At 37.9% G+C, this 24,514-nt stretch overlaps 1 protein-coding gene across 4 annotated transcripts in view; it reads right to left on the reverse strand.

Moving 5' to 3' along the window:
- PNPLA8 (patatin like domain 8, phospholipase A2) overlaps nt 1-24,514 on the reverse strand; it is a 45,192-nt gene that overhangs the window by 19,667 nt on the left and 1,011 nt on the right. The window contains exons 1-5 of one of the 4 annotated variants that reach the window (XM_081536000.1): nt 24,342-24,493; nt 15,233-16,247; nt 14,931-15,080; nt 5,745-5,896; nt 2,046-2,140 (exon numbers count right to left, since the gene is read on the reverse strand). In XM_081536000.1, the coding sequence (XP_081392126.1) occupies nt 2,046-2,140; nt 5,745-5,896; nt 14,931-15,080; nt 15,233-15,991 (1,156 nt within the window). In that variant the 5' untranslated portion in view covers nt 15,992-16,247; nt 24,342-24,493. Of the gene's footprint in view, nt 1-2,045; nt 2,141-5,744; nt 5,897-14,930; nt 15,081-15,232; nt 16,385-24,341; nt 24,494-24,514 lie in introns of those variants that run through there. The other 3 variants (XM_081535998.1, XM_081535999.1, XM_081535997.1) reach the window with 3 other exon arrangements.

Genomic DNA, 24,514 nt, shown 5'->3' on the forward strand with positions numbered 1-24,514 from the left:
CAAAAGTTTTACATTAGAATATACAAAATGAAAAAGAAAGGAAAATTATGAGCACTATTAAGTTAAGGTTAACATAATCAAGAAGACACAGTGGAAAAGATACACTGTGTTAAGTGCAGAAATGCACGTATCACACAAGACAGTCTACTCCATGGATGAATCTCTGATTTAAATCCCCCTTATTGAGCATCCACCTACTAACCATGGTGCCAAAGCAAGAAGTTAGCCTGCAGATACATTTAAAGGTATGAATTGCTAAGACCATTCCAAATATTAACAGAAATGGCCAGGATAAAAAAAAAATTCCAAGAACATTTGCCCTGGGAAAGGTCTCTTTAAGAAAAGTTTCCATAATTATATCAATTGGGTACATAAGTATTACTTTCCTTTCCTGAGAGTGAGTCACGATGTATTTTTAACATACTAGAATATCTAAGAAGTGCCTCTGTAAAGAAAACTGTTTGACTTTCTTTGTATGTGTTAGTCGTTCAGTCATGTCTGACTCTTGAGACCCCATGGACTGCAGCCCGCCAGGTTCCTCTGTCCGTGGGATTTTCCAGGCAAGAACACTGGAGTGAGATAACACGCCCTCCCCCAGGGAACCTCCCCGACCCAGGGATCAAAGCTGGGTCTCCTGCATTGCAGGCAGATTCTTTACCATTTGAGCCACCAGGGAAGCCCCTTAACTTTCTTTAACCCAGGCTTTTCCAAATTTGCTATCATCTGAGGAATCACTGTTCAGTGGAACATCACAGGAATCACCAGCTCCTTATGCTTCTGAAATTATCCCCACAACCGTTACTGAGTTTTCAAAATGCAGCATAAATTAACATGCCCTTTGGGAATATGTCATACTTGATCCAGATAACACAGAGAAATCATTTGGCTTTGATGCTGGTAGTCTTTAGGACTACTATCATAATTCTAAAGAATGAGAAAAACATAGGAAAAAAAAAATCTATGATGACAAACTAATGTAAAGCAAGGAATTATCAGGGAAAGCAGTACAGTATACAGCAGGGATCTGTAACGCTAATAGTCCTTGAGCGTTACCTGGGCAGCAGGCAGTAGCCAGGGTGCCCTGAGAAGCCTCCTGCACACACAGTGGAGTAGGGGTCGGGGCGGGGGGGTGGGGGTGGCGGTGATACATGGGTGAGAGAGCTGATACAGGAAACAGAAAAACACAACAAACGGAAAGCAAAACAAACATTCACCTGATAGTGAGCCAGCGAAAAACTAGAAAATTATTCAGAAACAATCATATTCTAACTTGCCAATTTCTTCTATATAAATATGAAACCAGAATTTTCAATGTACATCAGTTAGGAATATTAGAATAGCAAGACTGTCCCTCTGTGAGGAAATTGCTTCTTATATCCTTCTTTATCTAGTTGTCTGAAATCAAAACTTAAACAGATAAATGTGAGAATCCGTTTAAAAGATTTCCTCACAGAGGGACACTTTCCAAAAGAAAGCAAAATCTTACCCATCCTTGATGTTCTATTGGTTCAAGTACAGTTTTGAATACCCACCATTTTGTGGGCTTCCCTGGTAACTCAGACGTAAAGAATTCGCCTACAATCCAAGAGATCCAGGTTTGACTCCTGGGTTGGGAAGATCCCCTGGAGAAAGGAATGGCCACCCACTCTTGTATTCTTGCCTGGAGAATCCCATGCACAGAAGAGCCTGGCGGGCTACAGTCCATGGGGTTGCAAAGAGTTGGACATGACTGAGCAACTATCACTCACTTTTTCACCATTTTGTTACTTTCCTTTAGGCAATTAATTTACAAACTGTTCTTGTCACTATGGCTTATTTAAAACATATTAGAAAAGCACACTAAAATCTATTTCTAAATGTTAACTTATTTCCAATAAGCATTTTTAAAAGTTCATTAAGCAAATTAAAGGACTATTCAGTATCAAAATATGAAACTAACATCCATCATTTCAGGAAATGTCCACCATCTTAATCATGAGAGTTTAATGTTCTTTTTCTTAATGCACTGCTGGGATGCACCACTTCCATATAATAATAACAATTACCTGTGCTTACACCACAAATGTAATCAAAGAGTTGATGAACTGGCTTCTGAGTAAGTTCAACTAATTTTCGTAGTGTCTGAAGAGCAACCACACCCCTGTAGGAAAAATAAAAGGCAAAAATGAGAATTTCTGTTTTAAGGAAAGCTAATCTATTGACTAAAATAATCCCTGGTTTTCTAGTTTGTATGCTAACATGAAACCTAGTAATATAAATTAGCATCAGTTAAAATTGCCAAAGGTTTCTGGATTGCTTTTGAAAATACAGTATCAAAATAATGGTATTAAAACCTGGGTTACAGCAGCACATTTTGAATTTACACTAGTCTCTCTTTAAATAAGACAATGAAGACATAGCAATATAAGGTATTTTAGCAGACACTATAACTGGAAATTCCTTAAACTCTGTATTCACTGGTTTTGGGATGTCATGCACTGGTTTCTCCACTTACCAACATGGTTGGTAACCTATGCTTCTATACATTTCATTTTCTGTAATTCAACAGTCATATTTTTAAGCTTTATTTTATTTATTCATTTTTTTAAAACTCTCAACTATCTCAACACAAGGTTCTGCACTAAGGAGGTATTAATTTATGCTGCTGACTTTGTTCATTTCTGAATCCTTACCAAAGGCAGCAAGTAGCTTCAAATGTGAAAGATGAAACAGCCTAGGAGAGGTGGGCCAATTCAGGGTGTGTGTAACAGGTGGACAATCCTTAATACTGGAGGATATACATACACAATGAAAAATTTTAATCTCAATACAAGGTGTGGAGCAGAGAACACTGTATTAATCAGGTACCATAAAATAAAGTTTAGTGCCAAATTGTGCTTTGATATTGCAAGCACAAAGTCACTAGAAAATATTGTATTATTAAAGTAGAAAATGAAAGATTATTTATTATTAATTGTAGAAATAATGTTAATTTGAAGACAGCTGATAAGACAAGATGGTTTATGAAAGAGACACTGCAGATTTAATGTGCCTTTAATGTGAGACATGAATTAAAGATCATGTCAGATAAAATTTATGAAAAGCAAATAAAGCATGCACACACACACATGCACATATGTATATATTCATACAGAAAAAAATATTTTAAGAAATAAATCAAAATAGTAAAAATAATCTTGGATACATGAGATATGACTGTTATGTTTGGCTTATTTCTCTATATTTTTTTTTCTCCCAAGTTTTACTTGTATAAGCCAGAAGAAAACTGTTTTTAAAATGCAGTATTCATAAAGTAATTCTGGACAAATTTTAAAATCAGTATTATTTCTAGGTTGATTCTATGTTCAATGCTGTACCAGGCTCTCTTTTATAAAAGAAATACAAGGCATGGGTTCCTTTTCTCATGAGCCTTCTTATCTTAACTCGTTCTATACAAATTTCCCATCCTAGCTGCTTTCTCATAGTCCCCTAAACCAGGGTTTCCCAACAGCAACATCATTGACATTTTAGGCAAGATATTCCTTTGCTGTAGGAACTATTCCAGGCACTGCAGGATATTTAGCACCAACTGTTCTCTTCTCACTAAATTAAAGCAGGGATCCCCCAGTTGTAACAAGGAAAATATGTCTCCTGACACTGACAAATATTCTCCAGGGGGCAAAATCATCTCCAGTGGAGATAATCACTGATCTCAATCCACCTTCATCCTAACCAATCTCTGGATTTTCCCAAAGGTCTTCACTTCAATTTTCTCCCTGTATTGACTAATAAAACGAAATCAAATACTCTTTGGTCACAAACCTCTTTTCACTCTATAGATCCCTCACTCTAAACAGACATTTGAATGCTCTTTAAGGTTCTTATTTCAGATCTCAACTCAAATGTTATTTCTTCAAAAACTCACAGTCATGATCACTCTTTAAAACAGCACTGTTATGCTCTATCCCTTCACTTTGCCTCATTTTTCCTCATAGCACACATTACATATTTCTGTTTTTCTAGTTGTTATCTCTTAAGGGAAGAGTAGAGATGGCAGGGAAGTAGAATACAAGCTAGAAATTTTAGGGGGAAAAGATTTATAAAACCAAGCCAAAGTGTCTAGCCAACAAATAATAAGGAACTACAGAATTAGCAAGCATGGATGGATTGCCAGTAGAAAGAAAGGAGTCTGATGGTGAAACTGGTGAATTTTACCAATTGGTGAAAGGAGATGATGAAATCTCCTTCTGAGCTAAAAATGCATTAAATATTTCCTGTGTACACCAGAACTGGCATTTACAAGAGGTAGGGAGTCAGGAAGTTACTGATAGAGGCTCCTTTTCTAACAATCGCCTTATTACTAGTTGACTAATACATATAGGTAAGATACACACAATAAAAGAAAGGTAACATTACACAACACTGCCAAAATTTTAAGAGAATCATGGTTGATAAACTGTCCTAAACTACCAAAAATGTCTGAGAAGATCAAACTAAAATATAAAGACTAGGTCACATTAAAATAAAAGAAAATTCAGGTATATGTTAAAAGAAGTTCTTAGAATTAAAATAAGTTCTTAGATTGATAAATCAGTAAATCAAGAAAAATAATTTCATGTTTTACTTTAGAATTTGATTTTATATTGACATAATTATCCTGAATCAGTTTAAAAAATTCTTACAATTGAACTGATCTATAGGTTTGTTTTTTTTCAATTGATGTATAATTGCACACAACATTGTACTAGTTTCACATGTACAATGCAATGATTCAACATCTGTATGCACTGCAAAATGACCACCCCATCTGTCACCATATAAAGTATAAAATTTTTTCCTTGTGATGGGAACATTTAAGATTTACTTTTTAAAGCAACTTTCAAATTTGCGAATACAATATTATTAACTACAGTTCCTATGCTGTACATTACATGCCCATGACTTACCTATTTCATAATTGGAAATCTGTACCTTTCACTTCTCTTCACTCATTTCCCCCGCCTCCAACTTGCCTTCCATATGGCAACCACCAAGCTCTTCTCTGAGTCTTTGCGTTTTCCCTTGCTTTGTTTCTTATATTTCATATATAAGTAAGATCACACAGTATTTGTCTTTCCCTGTCTTATTTCACTTAGCAAAATAACCTCAAGTTCTACCTATGCTGTCACAAATGACATTTCATTCATTTTTATGGCTAAGTAGTATTCCTGTGTGTGTGTATACACATATTCCTCACATACTCTTTACCCATTCATCCATCAATGGACACAGATTGTTTCTATATCTTGGCTATTGTAAATAATGTTGTAACAAACAAAGGTACATATATCTTTTCAAATTAGTGTTTTCATTTTCTTCTGATAAATACTCAGAAAGTGAAATTGTTGGATAATATGGTAGTTCTATTTTTATTATTTAGGATCTATAGTTTTAAAAAGATCATTTTTCTAACACACTAATGGATAGAGAGAACAGTCTTATAGTCACTAACGGGGTGAGGGTTGGGGAGGGATGCAGTGGGAGTTTGGGGTTAGCAGATATAAACTATTATATACAGAATGGATACACAACAAAGTCCTACTGAAGAGCACAGAGAACTCTTTTCAATATTCTACGATACACCTTAATGGAAAAGAATATATTAAAAAAAAATGTATGTGTGTATAACTGAATCACTTTTGTTATACAGCAAAAATTAAAACAACATTGCAAATCAACTAACTTCGTTAGAAAGAATTTTTTAAAAATCATTTTTCTAGCTTTACCTGGTTCCTCCACCATCAATTGCAAGAATCCGGATTCCTCTTCCTTTCACTGGATCCACATAGCCAATTAAGGCCAAAATTTCTCTAACTGCAGCCTGTAGAGTTTCATCCTTAATTTGTCTCAGTCGTAGTAAATAAGGAATAATTTTTTCCTATATTGAAAGTAAAGACATTTTGCTGCTTTTGTCACAAGAGTGAAAATATATGATTGTTTTTAATCAACACATGTAGATCATCTCATGTAATCAGAATGCCAGTGTTTATTACTTTCTCAGTAATCATAAATGATAGACTAGCTTTTCACATATTACTGTCAACTAATATCTACAATGTATTTGTCCTAATATCCAGGCCAAAAATTAACTTCAATCCAAATATTTTTTAAAAGGTTCAATGCTTAAAAATTAGAGAAAATGCCATTTGCTTAACACAAATTTACAAAGTACTGTCACAACAAAAGGTTAATGTAATATAGTTCACACAATATTTTGTCCAAATCCTAAAGAAGATGAAATTGCTTCATAGTAATTATTGGAAATTAAACTTGTTATTAACAGAAAAAAATAAACCAACTCATGTATACTGCATATGGAATACAAGAGTAGTTCATCATGAAATATGAACAAGTGTTAATAAATAAAACTAAGGGAGAAGGCAAAGGGTGACCATTACAAACAAGTAATTAGTTTAAACAAACCTAGGACCTCAAGATTCTAAGCATTCAACTTCATGTTGTTGATCAAAGGCAGGAGATTAAATAAATCCTAGGGGTTCTATCTTGAGTTTACCTGAGATTCTCTAGCTTCTATACACAGAAGCATCTCATCTTGTCAGCACCCCAAGTTTAAGAGAACAAAAGCATAGCACAGCTATACTTGTGCTTTGCCGTTGTTCAGTCGCTCAGTCATGTCCACTTCTTTACGACCCCCTGGACTGTGGCATGCCAGACTTCCCGGTCATTCAGTAAATCAAGTGACTTCACAATGCTGCAGTCATTTTGTCTACTATGATAAATCAGATTTGGAAGGGGGATAACTGCTGGGAAGTATAACTTTACTTCCCTTGAGGCACTTGCTGATTTGGGGAAGGAATAAAGGATTGAAAAGCTGGGCTTGGTTTAGACAGTGGGCCATGAATGGAGGCCAGAGAAATCAGCTGAGCATTTAGAATCTCAAGGGTTTGGAGCCACAATACTGAAGCCTTGAGGGGCCTCAATCACATGACTGGTTTCACCTCAAGACATTAGCTAGATTCTTTATGTGGAATTCCAAGTTCAAAAGCTAGAATGAAAATTCTGAATATGAGAATGGAATTCTCTGTAGTTTTGAGATTTTAGTGGTCAAGAGGGTAGTGGCAGTAGAGAACACGACAGGTTCTCAACTAAAAGTCCTAGAAGAATATACCCTAAAAATAGGGCAAACTCGAGGTGTCAGCCAATTGTAAGCCAGCCATGACTCAGCTCTGACCCTAACTTAACTGAAGCTATCAGTGCCTCACTCTGTATGTCAAGTGAAGAAGCAAACAGACTATCTCTGGAAAAAGAAATCATCTGATATAGTCTCGATCCTATGCAATTTTTAAAAATTTACAACATCCAGCATCCAGGAAAATTATAAGCTATGTGAATCTGGTACCAAACGACCAAACACTAAAAGGTGATCTTGATATTATTAAAATACAATAAAAATAACAAAAATAAAATTATTATCCCCAAACATATGTGTGTGTGTGTGTGTGTGTGTGTGTGTGCTCAGTCCCATCCGACTTTTTGCAACTCTATGGACTGTAGTCCACCAGGCTCCTCTGTCTGTGGAATTCTCCAGACAAGAATACTAGAGTGGGTTGCCATTTTCTACTCCAGGGCATCTTCCCTACCCAGGGATCAAACCCAAATCTCTCACATACCTAGGAATTAAATTTTCAAAAAAATCTAACAAAAGATATACAAGACACCTACATTGAAAAGTTTTTAAATATTGAGTGCCCTGGTCTGAATACTTGTGTCTTCTCAAAATTTCATGTGTTGAAATCTTAACTCTCCCAAAATGACAGTACTAGGAAGTGAAGCCTTTGGGATGTGCTTGGTCATGAGGGTGGAGCCTTTATGAATGGGATTAGTTCCCTTATGAAAGAGGCTCCAGAGGGATCCCTTGGAGACTCCACCAGGTGAGGACACAGTGAGAAAGCACCCGCTGTGAACCAGGAAGAGGGCCATCATCAGAGAGCAATCCATGCTGGCACCTTGATTTTGGACTTCTAGCTTTCAGAACTCTGAGAAATAACTGTCTGCTGTAAAACTACCCAGTTGGTGGCATTTTGTTACAACACAGCATCCCTAATAGACTAAGACATAGAGAGAAAATAAAAACAGCCCAAATAAATGGAAGAAGACATGATTCTCAAGGCTTGGGAGACAATACTGTAAAGACTTAACTCACCACAATTACTCCATAAATTTAATGTAATCTCAGGATGATTTTCTTATTTTTAAATTTTTTTGATAATATCAAATTCCCCAAGAAAAAGAAATGCAAAAAAAAAAAAAAATGGTTCTCTAAGGAGGACTTACATATACCTGAGGAAAGAAGAGAAGTTAAAGACAAAAGAGAAAAGGAAAGATATACCCATCTGAATGCAGAGCTCCCAAGAAGAGCAAGGAGAGATAAGAAGTCTTCCTAAGTGAACAATGCAAAGAAATAGAGGAAAACAACAGAATGGGAAAGACTAGATATCTCTTCAAGAAAATTAGAGATATCAAGGCAACATTTCATGCAAAGATGGGCACAAAAAAGGACAGAAATGGTACGGACTGAACAGAAGCAGAAGATATTAAGAAGAGGTGGCAAGAATACACAGAAGAACTATACAAAAGAGATCTTAATGACCTAGATAACAACAATGGCATGATCACTCACCTAGAGTCAGACATCCTGGACTGTGAAGTCAAATGCGCCTTAGGAAACATTACTACAAACAAAGTTAGTGGAGGTGATGCAATTCCAGCTAAGCTATTTCAAATCGTAAAAGATGATGTTGTGAAAGTGCTGCACTCAATATACCAGCAAATTTGGAAAACTCAGCAGCAGCCACAGACCTGGAAAAGGTCAGTTTTCATTCCAGTCTCAAAGGACGATGTTCAAACTATCACACAATTGCACTCATTTCACATGCTAGTAAGGTTATGCTCAAAATCCTCCAAGCTAGGCTTCAACAGTATGTGAAACAAGAACTTCCAGATGTTCAAGCTGTATTTAGAAAAGCAGAGGAACCAGAGATCAAATTGCCAACATCTGCTGGATCATAGAAAAAGCAAGAGAATTCCAGAATAACATTTACTTCTACTTCATTGACAACACTAAAGGCTTTGACTGTGAATCACAATGAAGTGTGGAAAATTCTTCAAGAGATGGGAATACCAGACCACCTGACCTGCCTCCTGAGAAACCTGTATGCAGGTCAAGAAGCAACAATGAGAACCAAACATGGGACAATAGACTGGTTCCAAATTGGGAAAGGAGTGTGTCAAGGCTGTATACTGTCATCCTGTTTATTTAACTTATATGCAGAGTACATCATGTGAAGTGCTGGGCTGAATGAAGCACAACCTGGAATCAAGATTTCTGGGAGGAATATCAATAACCTCAGATATGTAGACGACAATACCCTTACAGCAGAAAGCAAAGAGGAACTCAAGAGACTCTTGATAAAGGTTAAAGAGGAGAGTAAAAAAGCTGACTTAAAACTCAACATTCAAAAAACAAAGATCGTGGCGTCCAGTCCCATCACTTCATGGCAAATAGATGGGGAAACAAGGGAAATAGTGAACAACTTTATTTTCTTGGGCTCCAAAATCAATGTGGATGGTGACTGCAGCCATGAAATTAAAAGATGCTTGGTCCTTGAAAGAAAAGCTATGACAAACCTAGACAGTGTATTAAAAAGCAGAGACATTACTTTGCCAACAAAGGTCCATAGAGTCAAAGCTATGGTTTTTCCAACAGTCATGTACGGATGTGAGAGTTGGATCATAAAGAAGGCCGAGAACCGAAGAATTGATGTTTTTGAACTGTGGTGTTGGAGAAGATTCTTGAGAGTCCCTTGGACTGCAAGGAGATCAAACCAGTCAATCCTAAAGGAAATCAATCCTGAATACTCATTGGAAAGACTGATGCTGAAGCTGAAGCTCTGATACTTTGGCCACCTGATGTGAACAGCCAACTCATTGGAAAAGACCCTGATGCTGGTAAACATAGAAGGCAGGAGGAGAAAGGGACGGCAGAGGACGCGATGATTGGATGGCATCACCAACTCAATGGACGTGAGTCTGAGCAAGCTCCATGAGATGGTGAGGAACTAGGAACCCTGGCATGCTGCAATCCATGGGGTCACAAAGCACTGGACACAACTGAGCAACTGAACAACAAAGCTGATTCCAAAATTCATACAGAAGCACAAGTGCCAAGAATAACTAAGCCAATTATTAAGAGGAAGAACAATATTGGAAGATTTACACTACAGACATCAAATTTATTACAAAGCTACAATAAATTGGGCTTCCCAATGATAAAGCATCCACCTGCAATGCAGGAGAGCCAGGTTTGATCCCTGGGTTGGGAAGTTCCCCTGGAGACGGAAATAGCAACCCAATCCAGTATTCCTGCCTGGAGAATTCCATGGACAGAGGAGCCTGGTGGGCTACAATCCATGGGGTTGCAAAGAGTCAGACACAACTGAGCGACTAACACATGCAATAACTTAGACGGTACAATATTAAAACAAGGATAAACAATGTATTAACAGAAAAGAGTACAGTGTTCAAAAATATATCCATAAATAATCACCTGATTTACGATGAAACTCTTCAATAAATGGTGCTAGGTCAACTGGATATAGGCATTTCACAAAATCAAGGCTCCTACCTCACACTATACAATCAAACCTATCCTAGATGAATAGTATATATGTAAAAATGAAAGCAACAAAGTTTCAGAAGCAAACACAGGATAAATCTTTGCCTGATTTTAAAACAGGCAAAGATTTCTTAAATAGGACACAAAGTGCTAATCATAAGGAAAATATTTATAAACTGTACAGGCAAAGATTTCTTAAACAGGACACAAAGTGCTAATCATAAGGAAAATATTTATAAACTGTAGGATACTAAAATTAAGAACATCTACTCATCAAAAACCATTAGAAAGAGTGAAAGGTAACCCACAGAGTAGGCGAATATATTTATAAGACACATACATGTATAACATATACATATGTTGTAATATATAAAGACATATCCATAATTGATAAAGAAAATTTCCAGGTCAAATAGAAAAAGCTGATCAACCCAATGGAAAAACGAGCACGACCTGGACTAGGCACTTCATGAGGGCAGTAAACAGTTCAGCTCAGCCGCTCAGTCATATCCAACTCTTTGCAACCCCATGGACTGAAGCACGCCAGGCTTCCCTATTCATCACCAACTCCTGGAGCTTGCTCAAACTCATGTCCAATGAAGTTGGTGACGCCATCCAACCATCTCATCCTCTCTCATCCCCTTTTCCTCCTGCCTTCAATCTTTCCCAGCATCAGGGTCTTTTCCAATGAGTCAATTCTTCGCATCAGGTGGCCAAAATATTAGAGTTTCAGCTTCAGCAGTAAACAAATGGCCAATAAACACTGGAAAGCTGCTGAACTTCATAGTTACCAGAGAAGTACAAATTAAAGCCACAAGTTAAATCACTAAACATCTAACAAAATGGTTAAAATAAGAAGAAAATATAAGGCATTGGAGAGGAGGAAGCATAACCAGAAGGCTCATACAATCCTGGTGAAGGTATCAACTGATAAAAGCACTTTGCAAAACCATCTGGCACTATCCACTAATATGAGAATAGGCATACTCTATAAGCAGGACTACTGCTGCTGCTGTTGCTTAGTTGCTTCAGTCGTGTCTGACTGTGCGACCCCATCAACTGTAGCCTGCCAGGAACCTCTGTTCATGGGATTCTCTATGCAAGAAAACTGGAGTGGGTTGCCACATCCCCCTCCAGGGTATCTTCACGACCTAGGGATGAAACCTTGGTCTGCTGCACTGCAGGCAGATTCTTTACTGCTGAGCCACCAGAGAAGCCCAAGCAGGACTAGTACTCTTACGTTTTCCAAAAGATACATCCCAGTAGTACTATTCCTAAATATTTCCAAACAGGAAGCTATCCAAATGTCCACTATATTCATACAACAGAATACATAACAATGAGAATAAATGTTTCTTAGCCACACTCATCAGTATAGAAGGTTCTCACAAACATAATGCTGATGGGGGTGGGGGGACATAAAAGAGCACATTCTGTATCATTCCACTTATATAACAAGCAGAAGGAGGTACTACTAATCTATACTGCTAGAAAACTGGTCAATCTTTTTAAAGATAATGATTGGAAGGGGTCATAAAGAGGCTTTGGTAACATTCTGTTTCTTAACTGGGTGGTTGTTATATAGATGTGTTCAGTTTTTGAAAATGTATGGAGCTGTATACTTTCACTTCATGGGAGATAGATGGGGAAACAGTGGCAACAGTGTCAGACTTTACTTTTCTAGGCTCCAAAATCACTGCAGATGGTGATTGCAGCCATGAAATTAAAAGACGCTTACTCCTTGGAAGGAAAGTTATGACCAACCTAGATAGCATAGGTAAAAGCAGAGACATTACTTTGCCAACAAAGGTCCGTCTAGTCAAGGCTATGGTTTTTCCATTGGTCATGTATGGATGTGAGAGTTGGATGGTGAAGAAAGCTGAGCGCCGAAAAATTGATGCTTTTGAACTGTGGTGTTGGAGAAGACTTTTGAGAGTCCCTTGGACTGCAAGGAGATCCAACCAGTCCATCCTAGGGGAGATCAGTTCTGGGTGTTCATTGGAAGGACTGATGTTGAAGCTGAAACTCCAATACTTTGGCCACCTCATGCGAACAGTTGACTCACTGGAAAAGACCCTAATGCTGGCAAAGACTGGGGGCAGGAGGAGAAGGGGACGACAGAGGATGAGATGGGTGGATGGCATCACCGACCAGATGGACATGGGTTTGGGTAGACTCTGGGAGTTGGTGATGGACAGGGAGGCCTGGCTGCTGCAGTTCATGGGGTCGCAAAGAGTCGGACACGACTGAGCGACTGAACTGAACTGATACTTATAGTATGCATATTTTCTCTGTATAATATTTTTACAAAAAACTTCAAAAAAGACACAAGAAAAAGCTTGAAGGGCACCCTACTAGTCAAAGTTAAAATAAATTACACATTAAAAAAAAGGATGGGGGAAAGATTATGGAAACACAACTTATGAAAAATTATGAGTTCATAATGATAATGAAAAGAAAACAACACCAAGGATTCATCTCACCATTGAAGCAACTTTTAGAGCCAACTCTTTACTTTGAAAACTGGTGACTAAGTAGAAAGAAATTACGCATTTCTTTTACTTTTCCTGCAACATTGATTTCTAACAGTAACCAAATAGCTTTAGCTGGGTGAAGAAAGCTCTACTTTTACAGGAAAATGTCAATTATAAGGCAGTAGGAATGACAGAATTAGAAATTTATCATTCTGCAACCCTAATAAAATGACAAGTTTTGGAAACGATTAGGTTAACAGTTGGTGGACTAATACTTCTAGCCTAACTGTACAGTGAAAAGATAAGACTGTAATCTTCCAAATTCAGTGGTCAACCTTAGCATTACTAATTGTTGTTCAACCAAATATGTTCTGACATGATGCAATATAAGGTGCATAATATCATCTACAGTGTGTTTCAACAAGAAAACGCTCAACGCAATCAAGTCTTTATATTTAAATTCCAATGTGCAAGAAACAAAAAGGAAGAAGGAATACATCAACAATACCAAAAGGAAGCCAGGTAAATTCAGAAGGTTAGCCACTCTACAAGAAAATATGTATCACATTTCTCCAAGGTATTGAAGGGTCCCTAGATTTAAGGTCAGTTATGAGTTCTCAAAGTTTCTATTAACAAAACAGGTCACTACAGATTAAAACTGAAAACTATCCAGAAATCCATCAACACTACAATGAGTAAATAAGCTGCAATACATTCACACAATGGAATACAAAAGGAACAAGAATGAATGACCTACAACTACCCACAACAATGTAAAAGATTCCTAACTGTGCTGAGTGACATAAACAACAGTTTACATAATGTACAAAAACAGACAAAACTAATTTGTGATCCCTTTTTTGGCAGACTGTGACTGAAACGGGGTCTAGGGGAGACTTCTGAAGTGCTGACAAGTTCTGCTCTTCATCTGGGTGCTGGCTATGTGAAGGTGTATGAAAATTTATTGAGCTTTATACTTATAACTGCATGTGTATTATATTTCAATAAAATGTTTTTTTTAAAAGTTCATTAAAGTATGCATCTTTATCTTAGAGGTTTGCTTTCAGTGTACCACCCAAATGTTAAAATGACTTAAAAGCATATCCATATTTGGAAAATTTATCTTTTACGTAAGAGATTACACATATATTTAAGATAATTCCAAATTCTATGAACATGATATTCTAAAGTTTAGCTATTACAATAATGTATTATATGAAATTTCAGAGGGAAAATTAATTTAAAATGTGTAACTTTTTAGCAAGATGGTTATCAGACTGTTGAATAAATATGAACTAAGTTAACTGACAATTTTCTGGATGGCAAGTAATAGAATCACAAGCTCAACTGCCAATAAGATCATAAAAATTTTTAAGCTTTCAAATACAAAAAGATCATGAAATAAAAACAGGCAATGGTTTTACTTATGAGTTACAACTCCTGTCCGAAGAGTAGCTGCATAGCATATACACTTAACATTGCATTTAAGAAAACCTTGGTAGCTATTAGGCAATTCAACTAATACACTGAGATATATTTTCTATTTTAAAATGTTGGAAGTATCTTAAAAGTACAGATATGAGTACTAAGGCATAACATATTACAGAAGAAAAATGAGCATTTAGTGCAACGCATATCACAGAATAAACAGGCAATTAACTGAGTGTGTAAACCACCACATGTATGATAAAACCACAAAAATGTTTAAATAGAAAAATGAAAGGTGTTGCCTTCCCCATTTCAGAAGGTTTACTAGTACTTTTATTCCAAGAAAAAACCAGGTTAAAGGTAATCAAAATTACCTTGACAGCCACTCCTTTCCCCTCAGGAAATTCTAGAAGATGGAAAGTCAGTTCTTCAACCCTATTAATGCAGAGCCTTGGGTCAGTTGTTCTTCTTAATGCTTGAACTAATGCCCGGGTTCTGTTATCAATACTCACTCTGGCAATGATCTGCAAAGACATATTAAAATATGTATGAATTGAGTATGAAAACTGCTCCAGTGATACCAACAGATGATCAAAGTTCTTAAATCACATTAGGAAATGAAACTTAAAAATCTGACAAAAATTAAAACTTAAAATCACAATGAATAACAACTTGCCTTTTCTCGCTGAAGAGATAACCGCCTTTTCTCCTCTGCGTTTTTGTCTTTGCTGACCGCCTGCTCAGCTTTTGTCACCTCTTCCTGCTCTTCTAACTGACTCTTTGAATCATACTTTAGTTTGGGGACAAGTCCACCAATATAACCACCTACTAAGGCTTGTACACCTTCCGTGGGACGAGAAAGAAAGTTAGCAATACTCTGTTTAGTAGAAATGGGAAGAACCTCAGGTGTCCCACTGGGACTTCCAGGCTTGTCTTCAGAATATAAAGAAGCTTCTGAGTCTAGCTTCTTATCAGACAGGATGCCAGGATCTGGAGAACTGGGTTTCTCATCTTCAACCTTTTTAAGTTCAAGCTCTGATTTTTCCTGGAAATGTTGATCTTCCTTCTGTTGAGACATTTTTTCCTCACGCTTGAAGTATGAATTAATATGACTTGACAAAAAGTAGAATGACTCTCCGAATTTTGTGGTTATATTATTTGTGTAATGAAAAAGGCTTGGTTTACCTATATCGTCTTTTTCTATAATCTGACTTTCCTTTGCTGGAACAGAACTCTTTTCTGCTGACTTGTCACTATACTTTTTCAGAAACTTGATGGTTTGTTTAACGCTTTTCTGTTTTAACCAACCGCTATCTGTCACTTTTCTTAATATTCGAGAACTTGGCTTAAGTTGAGCTAAACGAGAGATCATTTCATTTTGCTTGCCAAAGACAGCCTTTGAAACAGAATTCAAAGTATTTTTAATACGGGACATACGAGGGCTCACTTTTGCAAGTCCCTTGGGAGCAGAAGTGCTAGGTCTCAAGATTCCAAGATGTAAACCATGGTGGCTCAGGGGGGAACAGTGCTTACTGCAAGAATGAGCTTCACTTTTGGTCCATTTACATCTTGTTCTGCTCGTATGAACACCTCTCTGTAGACTGATGTGGCTTATCCTCCAGTAATGTTCAGGTGAGCACAAGAAAGGCAGCTGCTTGCTCCTCTGCTTCCCACAAAGACTTTTCGCATTACTAAGGAGGTAAATATAATATAGATCTATAGTCAAATTAATAGACATAACTTAAAAATTACTTATTTTCTATACGTTATGACTTTCACTTCATTCCTGAATGCTTCATTTAAGAAATGCCATAATTCATGGTCTTACCTAAAATGGCAAGAAAAAAAAAAAAGATTAGGATTCAAGGTAAAACTGAAGTTGGGAAAGAGATAAAATACATTACACTACTTGAACTAAACTCAGCAACTTGTCTCAAAAGAAGATAGGACAATATATTTTCATTATGGCAATAGAGATTTCATTTTTAAGCAAATAGAAGGTAATTAATCTTTTAGTATAGAAATCAATGAGAAAAGAAAGTGAGTAGTAGGATGTTTCATGAAAACTAATTTAGAGAAGCTACCGGATAGATAAGGTCTCCTACAACACAAAACTGAACATGCAACTGTGAAACAAAATCTATATTCATAGTAAGCCAAGGAAAACTTAAACATAAAAATTCTTCTCTGCCCCTTGGCCTCCTTTCTACCTGCACTCTCTACCTACCACACCTCCCCCACCAGCAGGAATACCTGCTCTACATTCACAGCAACATTCTCCCAACATCAGCAAGACAGAACATTTTTTCTTGACCTTGTAAAGGATCACATGACCCATCGTGATGGTACTTAAGTCTGGATTATGCAAACTGTCAATATACATTATTTTATGTACAGCCTTCCGTTTCAGAAAAACTGATGTAAACTGTGTCTCGACTTCTAACAGGTGGAACAGTTCTCAGAGTTTTCTGAGATACTCTTCCTGGGTTATAATCCTCAAATGTGGCTCAAATAAAATTTCCCAATTCTTTCTTAGACCTACTGATTAGTTTTTCACTGACACAATTTAGATATTCTGCTGTTTTTCTTCTTTATTATTAAAGTCTTGACTACTGCATGTGACACTAGACTTGAAGTTCTTTGAGGACAATAGTCAAGTCTTATACTCCTATTCACTGCAAACCATTTATAGAATACTTAATCTGAAACTTAGTCCCCCTGAAACCGAGTTCCTCTGCTGAATTTATTAACCTCTATCCAAAATGTTATTCTCCTGTCCAACACCTGTTCCCCTCAGGATTGAGGCATATCAAAGAAAAGGGGGGACTGAAACCAAGCAGGACCCTATGGGACCCTCCCACGATGAAAGCCTCTCTGTGTCCCCAGTTTCTTGTTTTAAGAAAAAGGCCTTCAGCCTCCGAGACCCTCCCTGAGTTCCCAAGGGCAGATTCAAACAGTTAATTAAGAGAGTGAGGGAATGCAGAAAGAGACATCAGTGCAGAGATGGGACAGGGTCCTGGTTCATCCTGGGGGGATGTATATAATAATCTGATAGAAATCTCTTCTATGGGAACTAAGGCCCCTCCCCAGGAAGACGATGGTAATGTCAGGCTGAGCACAAGCCCTAAGACCCCAGACAGGCTGGAACCAGAAAGCTGATGACTGAGATTCTTGGGACACCATTTTGTCACTTCAACCTATCAGAAGAGGCCTCCCCACAAATTTTGCTTATAAAATCTCTTCCCCCAAACCCATCAGAGTTCAGGTCTTTCGAGCAGGAGCTGCCAGCTTTATGGCTCTTGCAATAAACCCTTCTCCCACTCCAAACATGGACATTTCAGTTTGTCTGGCCTCACTGTGTGTTGGGCACACATTCAACAACTTGATGCCAGATATAGTCCTAAACGCTGAGACCACAAAGAGGATACCAAGAAACTTTCAGTCTAGAGCTTGAGATAGCCTTGTAAAGAAGATTTCACGGTCTAGTAGTAACTGCTCATTTAATCAAAGAAGTCAGACTAGAATAAACTATGTGCATACATGCTAAGTCGCTTCAGTAGAGTCTAACTCCTTGAGACCCCATGGACTGTCCATGGGATTTTTTAGGCAAGAGTACTAGAGTGGGTTGCCACACCTTCTCCAAAACTATGTGCAACACCTAACAGACAAGGGGCTCATAACCACAATGTAAATGTCATTTAAAACAGACATTTTGTTCTTTCAATTGGTAAAATGCAAATAATTGATAATATCCAGTACTGATAATAACCTGGGGAAATGGGACACAGAGGGCTACCTGACAGAATCTAATGAAATTTTAATAGCTATCTATCAAAACTTTAAAGGCACATGTTCTTTGATTAGTAATTCCACCATAAAGAATCTATCCTACAGAAATAACTGCACAGGAGTACAGGTATATACACACATTCTTTGCTACATTGCCTGAAATATCAAAACACTGATAAACAACTCTTAAGTGTCTTCTAGAAAGGGATGGTTAAATAAATTATGGTAGATAACATATAATACAATGAATTACAATGTAATGTTATATAGCATTTGGGAACTAGGTGATCCAATGTATCCAATGTATATATCCTTCATATACAGTATAGAGAGGAAGGCAAACTGCTATAACATATGTATGAATATCATACACAATAGCATATGTATGAATAACATATGTATGAAAAGGATACACAGATGTAGACACAAAGGTATTATGTAATACGAGAAAACAAAAACCTATATATGCAGCTGAAATCTGTGGCTACACACACATACACACACTCTGAAAGGGTAAGCATCTATTTATTTATTTCTGTGAACTGAGAAGTGGAATTGAAAGGGAAGGGCTTTCGAGAGAAGGGCTTTTGAGAAGGGCTTTTACTTTTGGATGGATTCTATTATTTACAAAGAGAAGGCATCATATTTGTAATTTAAGAAAACAATGCAATGCACTTTAACAGATGGTACTATATGAATGGAAGACACAAAGTCAGAGTAGACATCCAGGTAAGTCTGAAAAAAAAGATGCTGAAAACTGGGCAAAAAAGTAATTCATCACATGGTAAAAGATGAGAGGGGAAGGAGAGAATTCTAAATAATGGGGAAAACAAACACAAACAAACAAAGAAAAGCATTTAAGAAAGTACACACAATATAAGCAAAAATTGCAAGCAGTCAATTCTTTCCAGGACCTGGAGCCAATAATGAGGGAGAGGCTGAAGGTGATACTGCAAAGACAGGAGGAGCCAGATTATGAAGGGTCTGACAATCTTGCCAAAGATATTAAAGATCGAACTGTCAATGAACTTTATTAAGCAAAGGAATGACATTAGGAAGATGCTTCCAGCAGATCTCTGACAGATGGAGTAACGGGACAAGACTGAGAATGACAGGAACCAAGAACCCACTGTGACTCTTCTGAAGATAGTGAACTAACATCTTTCCAAATTGCACGTGAGCATACTATTTTAAAATCTGTAGAGGGGAGGAAAGAAAAGAAGCAAACCTATCTGCCTTGCTTGCTCTTCTGAACCCCTCAGGATCTGCAGTCAATGTAATAAGCTGAATTAACACAAAAGTTCCACAATCCCCAACACAGAAATACATGATCAAATACATCTAAAGGACTCGTGGATAAAAAGCTATACTCAAAACTAATAATGGACTCCTGTAACTCAACAACAAAAATCAAATAACTCAATTAAAGAATGGTCAAAGGACTTGAATAGATGAAAGATGTCATCTTTCTCCAAAGATGACATACAGTAAATAAGGACAAGAAAAGATGAACAACATGACTGATATCAGAGAAATACAAATCAAAACCAAATGAGGTATTATCCCACACTTATCAGGATGGCTAATACCCCCACCTTCCCCATAAAAAAACAGAAAAAATATCTGAGAAATAAATTCTGTTTAAACCAAAAAACAAAACAAAACAAAAACGCCAGAAAATATCAAGTATTGATAAAGATGTGGAGAAGCTGAGCACTGAACCTGAGCACTGTTGGTGGAACTGGAAGATGGTGTAGTCACTATGGAAAATAGTAAAACACAACATTATAAATCAACTACACTTCAATAAAAGTTAAAAAACAAAAAACAGTATACCAATTCCTCAAAATATTAATAGAGACCTACCATATGATCCAGCAATCCTACTTCTAGGTATATATTCAAAGAAATTGAAAGCAGGGACTTAAAAAGTTTTCATAACAGCACTCATAATAGCAGAGGTGGGAACAACCCAAATGTGGTATATGCACACAGTGGAATATTACGCAGACTGAAAAAGGAAGGGAACCCTGTCAAACACTAACATGGATGACCGTTGAGGATATTAGGTAAAATAAGCCAATTACAAAAGGAACAAGTACTATATGACTCACATGAGAGATCTAGAACAGTCAAATTCATAGAGACAGACAGTAGAATGATGGTTACAGGGGCTGGAGGAATGGGGCAGAGGGGAACTGTTTACTGGGTAGGGTTTCAGTTTTGCAAGATGAGAAAGTACTGGAGGTTTGTTTCACGACAATGTGAATCTACTGGATGCTACTGAACTATACACTTAAAAACGATTAAGATATTAAATTTTATGATTTTTTTTTTTTTACCACAATAAAGTTTCTTAAAAAAGAAACCCCCAATAAAACAAAACCAACAGTGGAAAACCCACAGTTGAGGTATCACATACCTGGATCTGCAGTCACATTTCCTTTAAGGTGCAAAGACTCTAAGCAAATGGAAACTAGTTCGAGCTAGGGAACTCCATGCGGCCTCTGCAGAGCCCAGTGAAACCACCATGGAAGGACACTTCCAAAGCTCAGGCAAGAGACTCTCCAGTTCAGCAACCCCCACTGAAGAGGAACTCACAGTTAAAGAACCATCACTGCAAGAGACTACTGGCAAGTACAGCCAACAGGAAAAAGTGTAACCAAGATTAAAAATAATAGAAAAAAAATTAAGTAGGTTTAATACGTTCAATGATAGAACAAAAATAAGGAAGTAAAAAAAAAACTGTACAAAATGTACAGGAAGAGTAAAATTTTAGAAATGAAAATTCCAGCTACAAGCTAGTTACTAGATGTTACTGTAACATAATGACAAAGAAAGGCTGAAAATAAAGGAATAAGGGAGAATATATACCAAGGCCTATACAATTAAAAGAAACCAAAAAGCACTTTAAAGCAAAAGCATTAAATAAGATTAAAAAGGCATACTATTTCATAGTAAAAGGAATAATCCATTTATTGAGAGTTATTAAACAACAGTTTCCTAGGTCTTGGAGAACAAGACAACTTACTAATAAACAAGTAACTAATACAATGTATAACAACATTTTGAGAAGTACCATGAAGAAAAATAAGGCTGGAGGCTAAGGAGAAAAGGGTCCAGGAAGGGCTATTTCAGCTGATGTAGTCAGGAGAAGAATTGAGTTGACACGTTACTGGAGATCTGAATGAACTGAGGAAGCAAATTATTTAAAAGTATACAGGAAAAAAGCACTCAAGGCAGAGGAAAAAGCAACCAAAGCTTTGGAGACAGGAATGAGCTTTGTCTATTCAGCAATAGTAAGAATAAAGTAGTTAAAGGAAAGTAAGAAATAGGAAAAATGGTAGACATGGGTCCAAGAGTCAAGCAGAGAACAGAGCTATAAAAGCTGGGATTACAGTAAGGGATCCGCATTGTTTCTTTCCAATAAGAGACAATCCTCAAGACCAACTAGAATACACCTATCAACCTGGCAAAGAAATACAGCATATAAAGCAAATCTATCAAAAGGAGAACAATTAAGGGAAGTCTAGACAATCTCATGATCATACAGTTATCAGGCCAAAACTGCCAAAAAGAGCTATCAACAAAATCAACAAGCTGAATTTAACTGCTTCCAAATCACAACACTAGTAAATGCAGATAAGGATTTGGAGAGCAAATTGAGCTGAGACAAAAGTTAGATTGCAAACAGATAAAGAAGGTAAACTGTCAAGTGCCATCATCAACTAGAAAAGAGCAGGAGGACCAGACTCTCTATTTACAGGATAGTACAAATACAGATGTAGGCATAAATAGAAGAGTGAGGCTTAGACCAACCACTGGTGAATGGAATGAAGTTGTAACTAGAAGAAATTCAGGAATTGCTAGGTGGAGGCTCTGCTAAGGATGGAAAGAATTAATTTATGGGGGACTTCACTTGGTTATACTGCAATTATGCAGACAAGAAATGACAGAGGTTTGGACTGGATTAAGATAAAAGTACTATAATGGAGATGACTATTGCTCTGAGCCACACTTTGAAAATGGAGCAATCAGCGAAACATAGGACTTGGTGACAGGAAAGAATAGGGTAAGGAGAGGGAGGTGTCAAGACAACTTAAGGGTTTTTAACCAGAGAAATAAGGAGAATGCCATTTGTGGATATGAGATAGCTTAGAAGGGGGCCAATTTAATAAAAATCTCTTGGTTTTACAGAATGCAGAAACAGTGGGGTATTCACATGGAGACATACTACAGGAACACAGGCTGTTGGATTTATGTTTGGAGTTACTAGCACAGTGACAGCTGAAATCGTAAGGCTGGATTTACCAAAGAAGGGTATACAGTTAATACTTCTCCAGAATTTGGGGATCGCAAAATTTGATAAAAGTTTCTCTTCCTCAAAAAAATGCTTATCTGCATATATAGGCTATATTTTCCAAGACATTTCAGGATATTTATAGAAGTACCAAAGTATTCCTTGGGTTTCAAATTTTAAAATTCTGGTGTAGAGAGAACAAGAGTAGAGCCTTGACAGCCATTCAGAGTTAGGAAGAGGCAGTTTGCCAAGCAGATAAAAAAAAAAAGAAGCACAGGAGAAAAGACATGCAGAAAAGCTCAGGGCAATGGCAGGACGTCCGAAAAAGTACTGGACACTGACCGAAACAAAATATAATACACGGGAAATAGAGGTCAGAACTAAGACATGACAGGAAGATGTTCGGCTAGACCTCTATGATCTTTTCACAAATATATGTTCCACACACGAAGCAGCACGTACCCTTCAGCACAAATCCTCTGTCATTATTACTAAGCAAAAAAACAACTCAAAGATGTACCTTGATTAACTCTGCACTTGAAGCAAGTAAACATATAAACTAGTGAAAGTGATCTTTTCATCCAACATGACTTGTTAAAAGGACATTGCTCTCACGGTTTTAATTGAGATCTGACCCAGGAACATAAAAACAAGATCAACACTGAGAAAAAAGTTTAAGAAAAATGATAAAGTAAGAATATGTTCTTATATTCAAAGTACAATCAATGTGCACAAGAGATTTGACAAAAACAGCTACAAATGGGCATGAAATATTTGCCTCATAAGAGGCATTAAACTCTTGGTTCACAGTGTAATAAACGTTTCTAAAACTCCCGGATTTAAAAATTCTTAGTATTTCACTGTCGTAACAGCATTTCCTCGATACACTAAACCTACTTTTGTCATTTTTGAAAGCTCAATAACCAGGCCTGTAGACTGGGATACAGTTCAACTGGGATGTTACCGGAAGTAAAAAGCACCACTTTAAATAGGATTTTGTGACAGCTCCTCATGTATGTTTTTCCTAGGTGTCACCACTTTTTATTTAAAGTTATCATGGTATTAGGTATAGAAACCAGTCTCCTCCCCGCACGATGACTTACATGACAGCGACTGGAAGCAGTGCAACAAACCCTCACCTATTAAATAGCACACATCTGAAACCGATTAAGCAACAGGAGCGAGGGACAGAGTTCAGTTGTGGGTGGGGTGACAAAGAAACTGCTGATAATTAAAAACCTGGAGCAGCCGACTCATCAGGTGCACTGACAGTGGAGAATGATGCAGGTAGAACAGGGAAGCGGTTTTGACAAGCAACCAGGAACTGCCGGAGCACCTACTGCCCAGGGGAAGTCAGACAGACTCAGGGAACCTCGGCTGCGAGGTTCGGGGGTGGAACAGACAGCTCGGGGCGGGACCAGAAAAACCTAAACAGTCTGAGCCGTGCTGACCAGCAAAGCCCACCAGGCCAGAAGAGGCGGAGAGCATCGCGCACCCCTCAGGCCTGGGACCAGCGGACCCTTCCGGTGCCCGGTCGCCTTCTGGAGACCGGGTCCGGGCGTCTCCCCGCCCTCTCGCCCTGGAAGCGCCTTCCGAGGAGAGATAAGAAGTCCCGGAGGGCTAAATGAGTCCCCGGGGCGACCCGCGGCCTTCTCCCCCAGCCTACCGTCCCGCCGGTCCCCCACGGGCCACCTACCGGGATGCAGGCCGTAACTACTTGGGCGGCAGGGGCGACGCGCCTCTTCCCCGTCCGCGAGTCCCCTCTGCCCGCCAGCATCAGCTGAGCGTCCAGCACAAACACCCGGACAGCAACCGGGATGCCACCCTCCCCCAGCTCCGTCCCGCCCCAGCGGAAGTGACGCAAGGCGG

The sequence above is a fragment of the Giraffa tippelskirchi genome, chromosome 10 (assembly GCF_054371585.1).
Source record: "Giraffa tippelskirchi isolate mGirTip1 chromosome 10, T2T-mGirTip1v1.2.pri, whole genome shotgun sequence".
NCBI classification, from domain to species: Eukaryota; Metazoa; Chordata; class Mammalia; order Artiodactyla; family Giraffidae; genus Giraffa; species Giraffa tippelskirchi.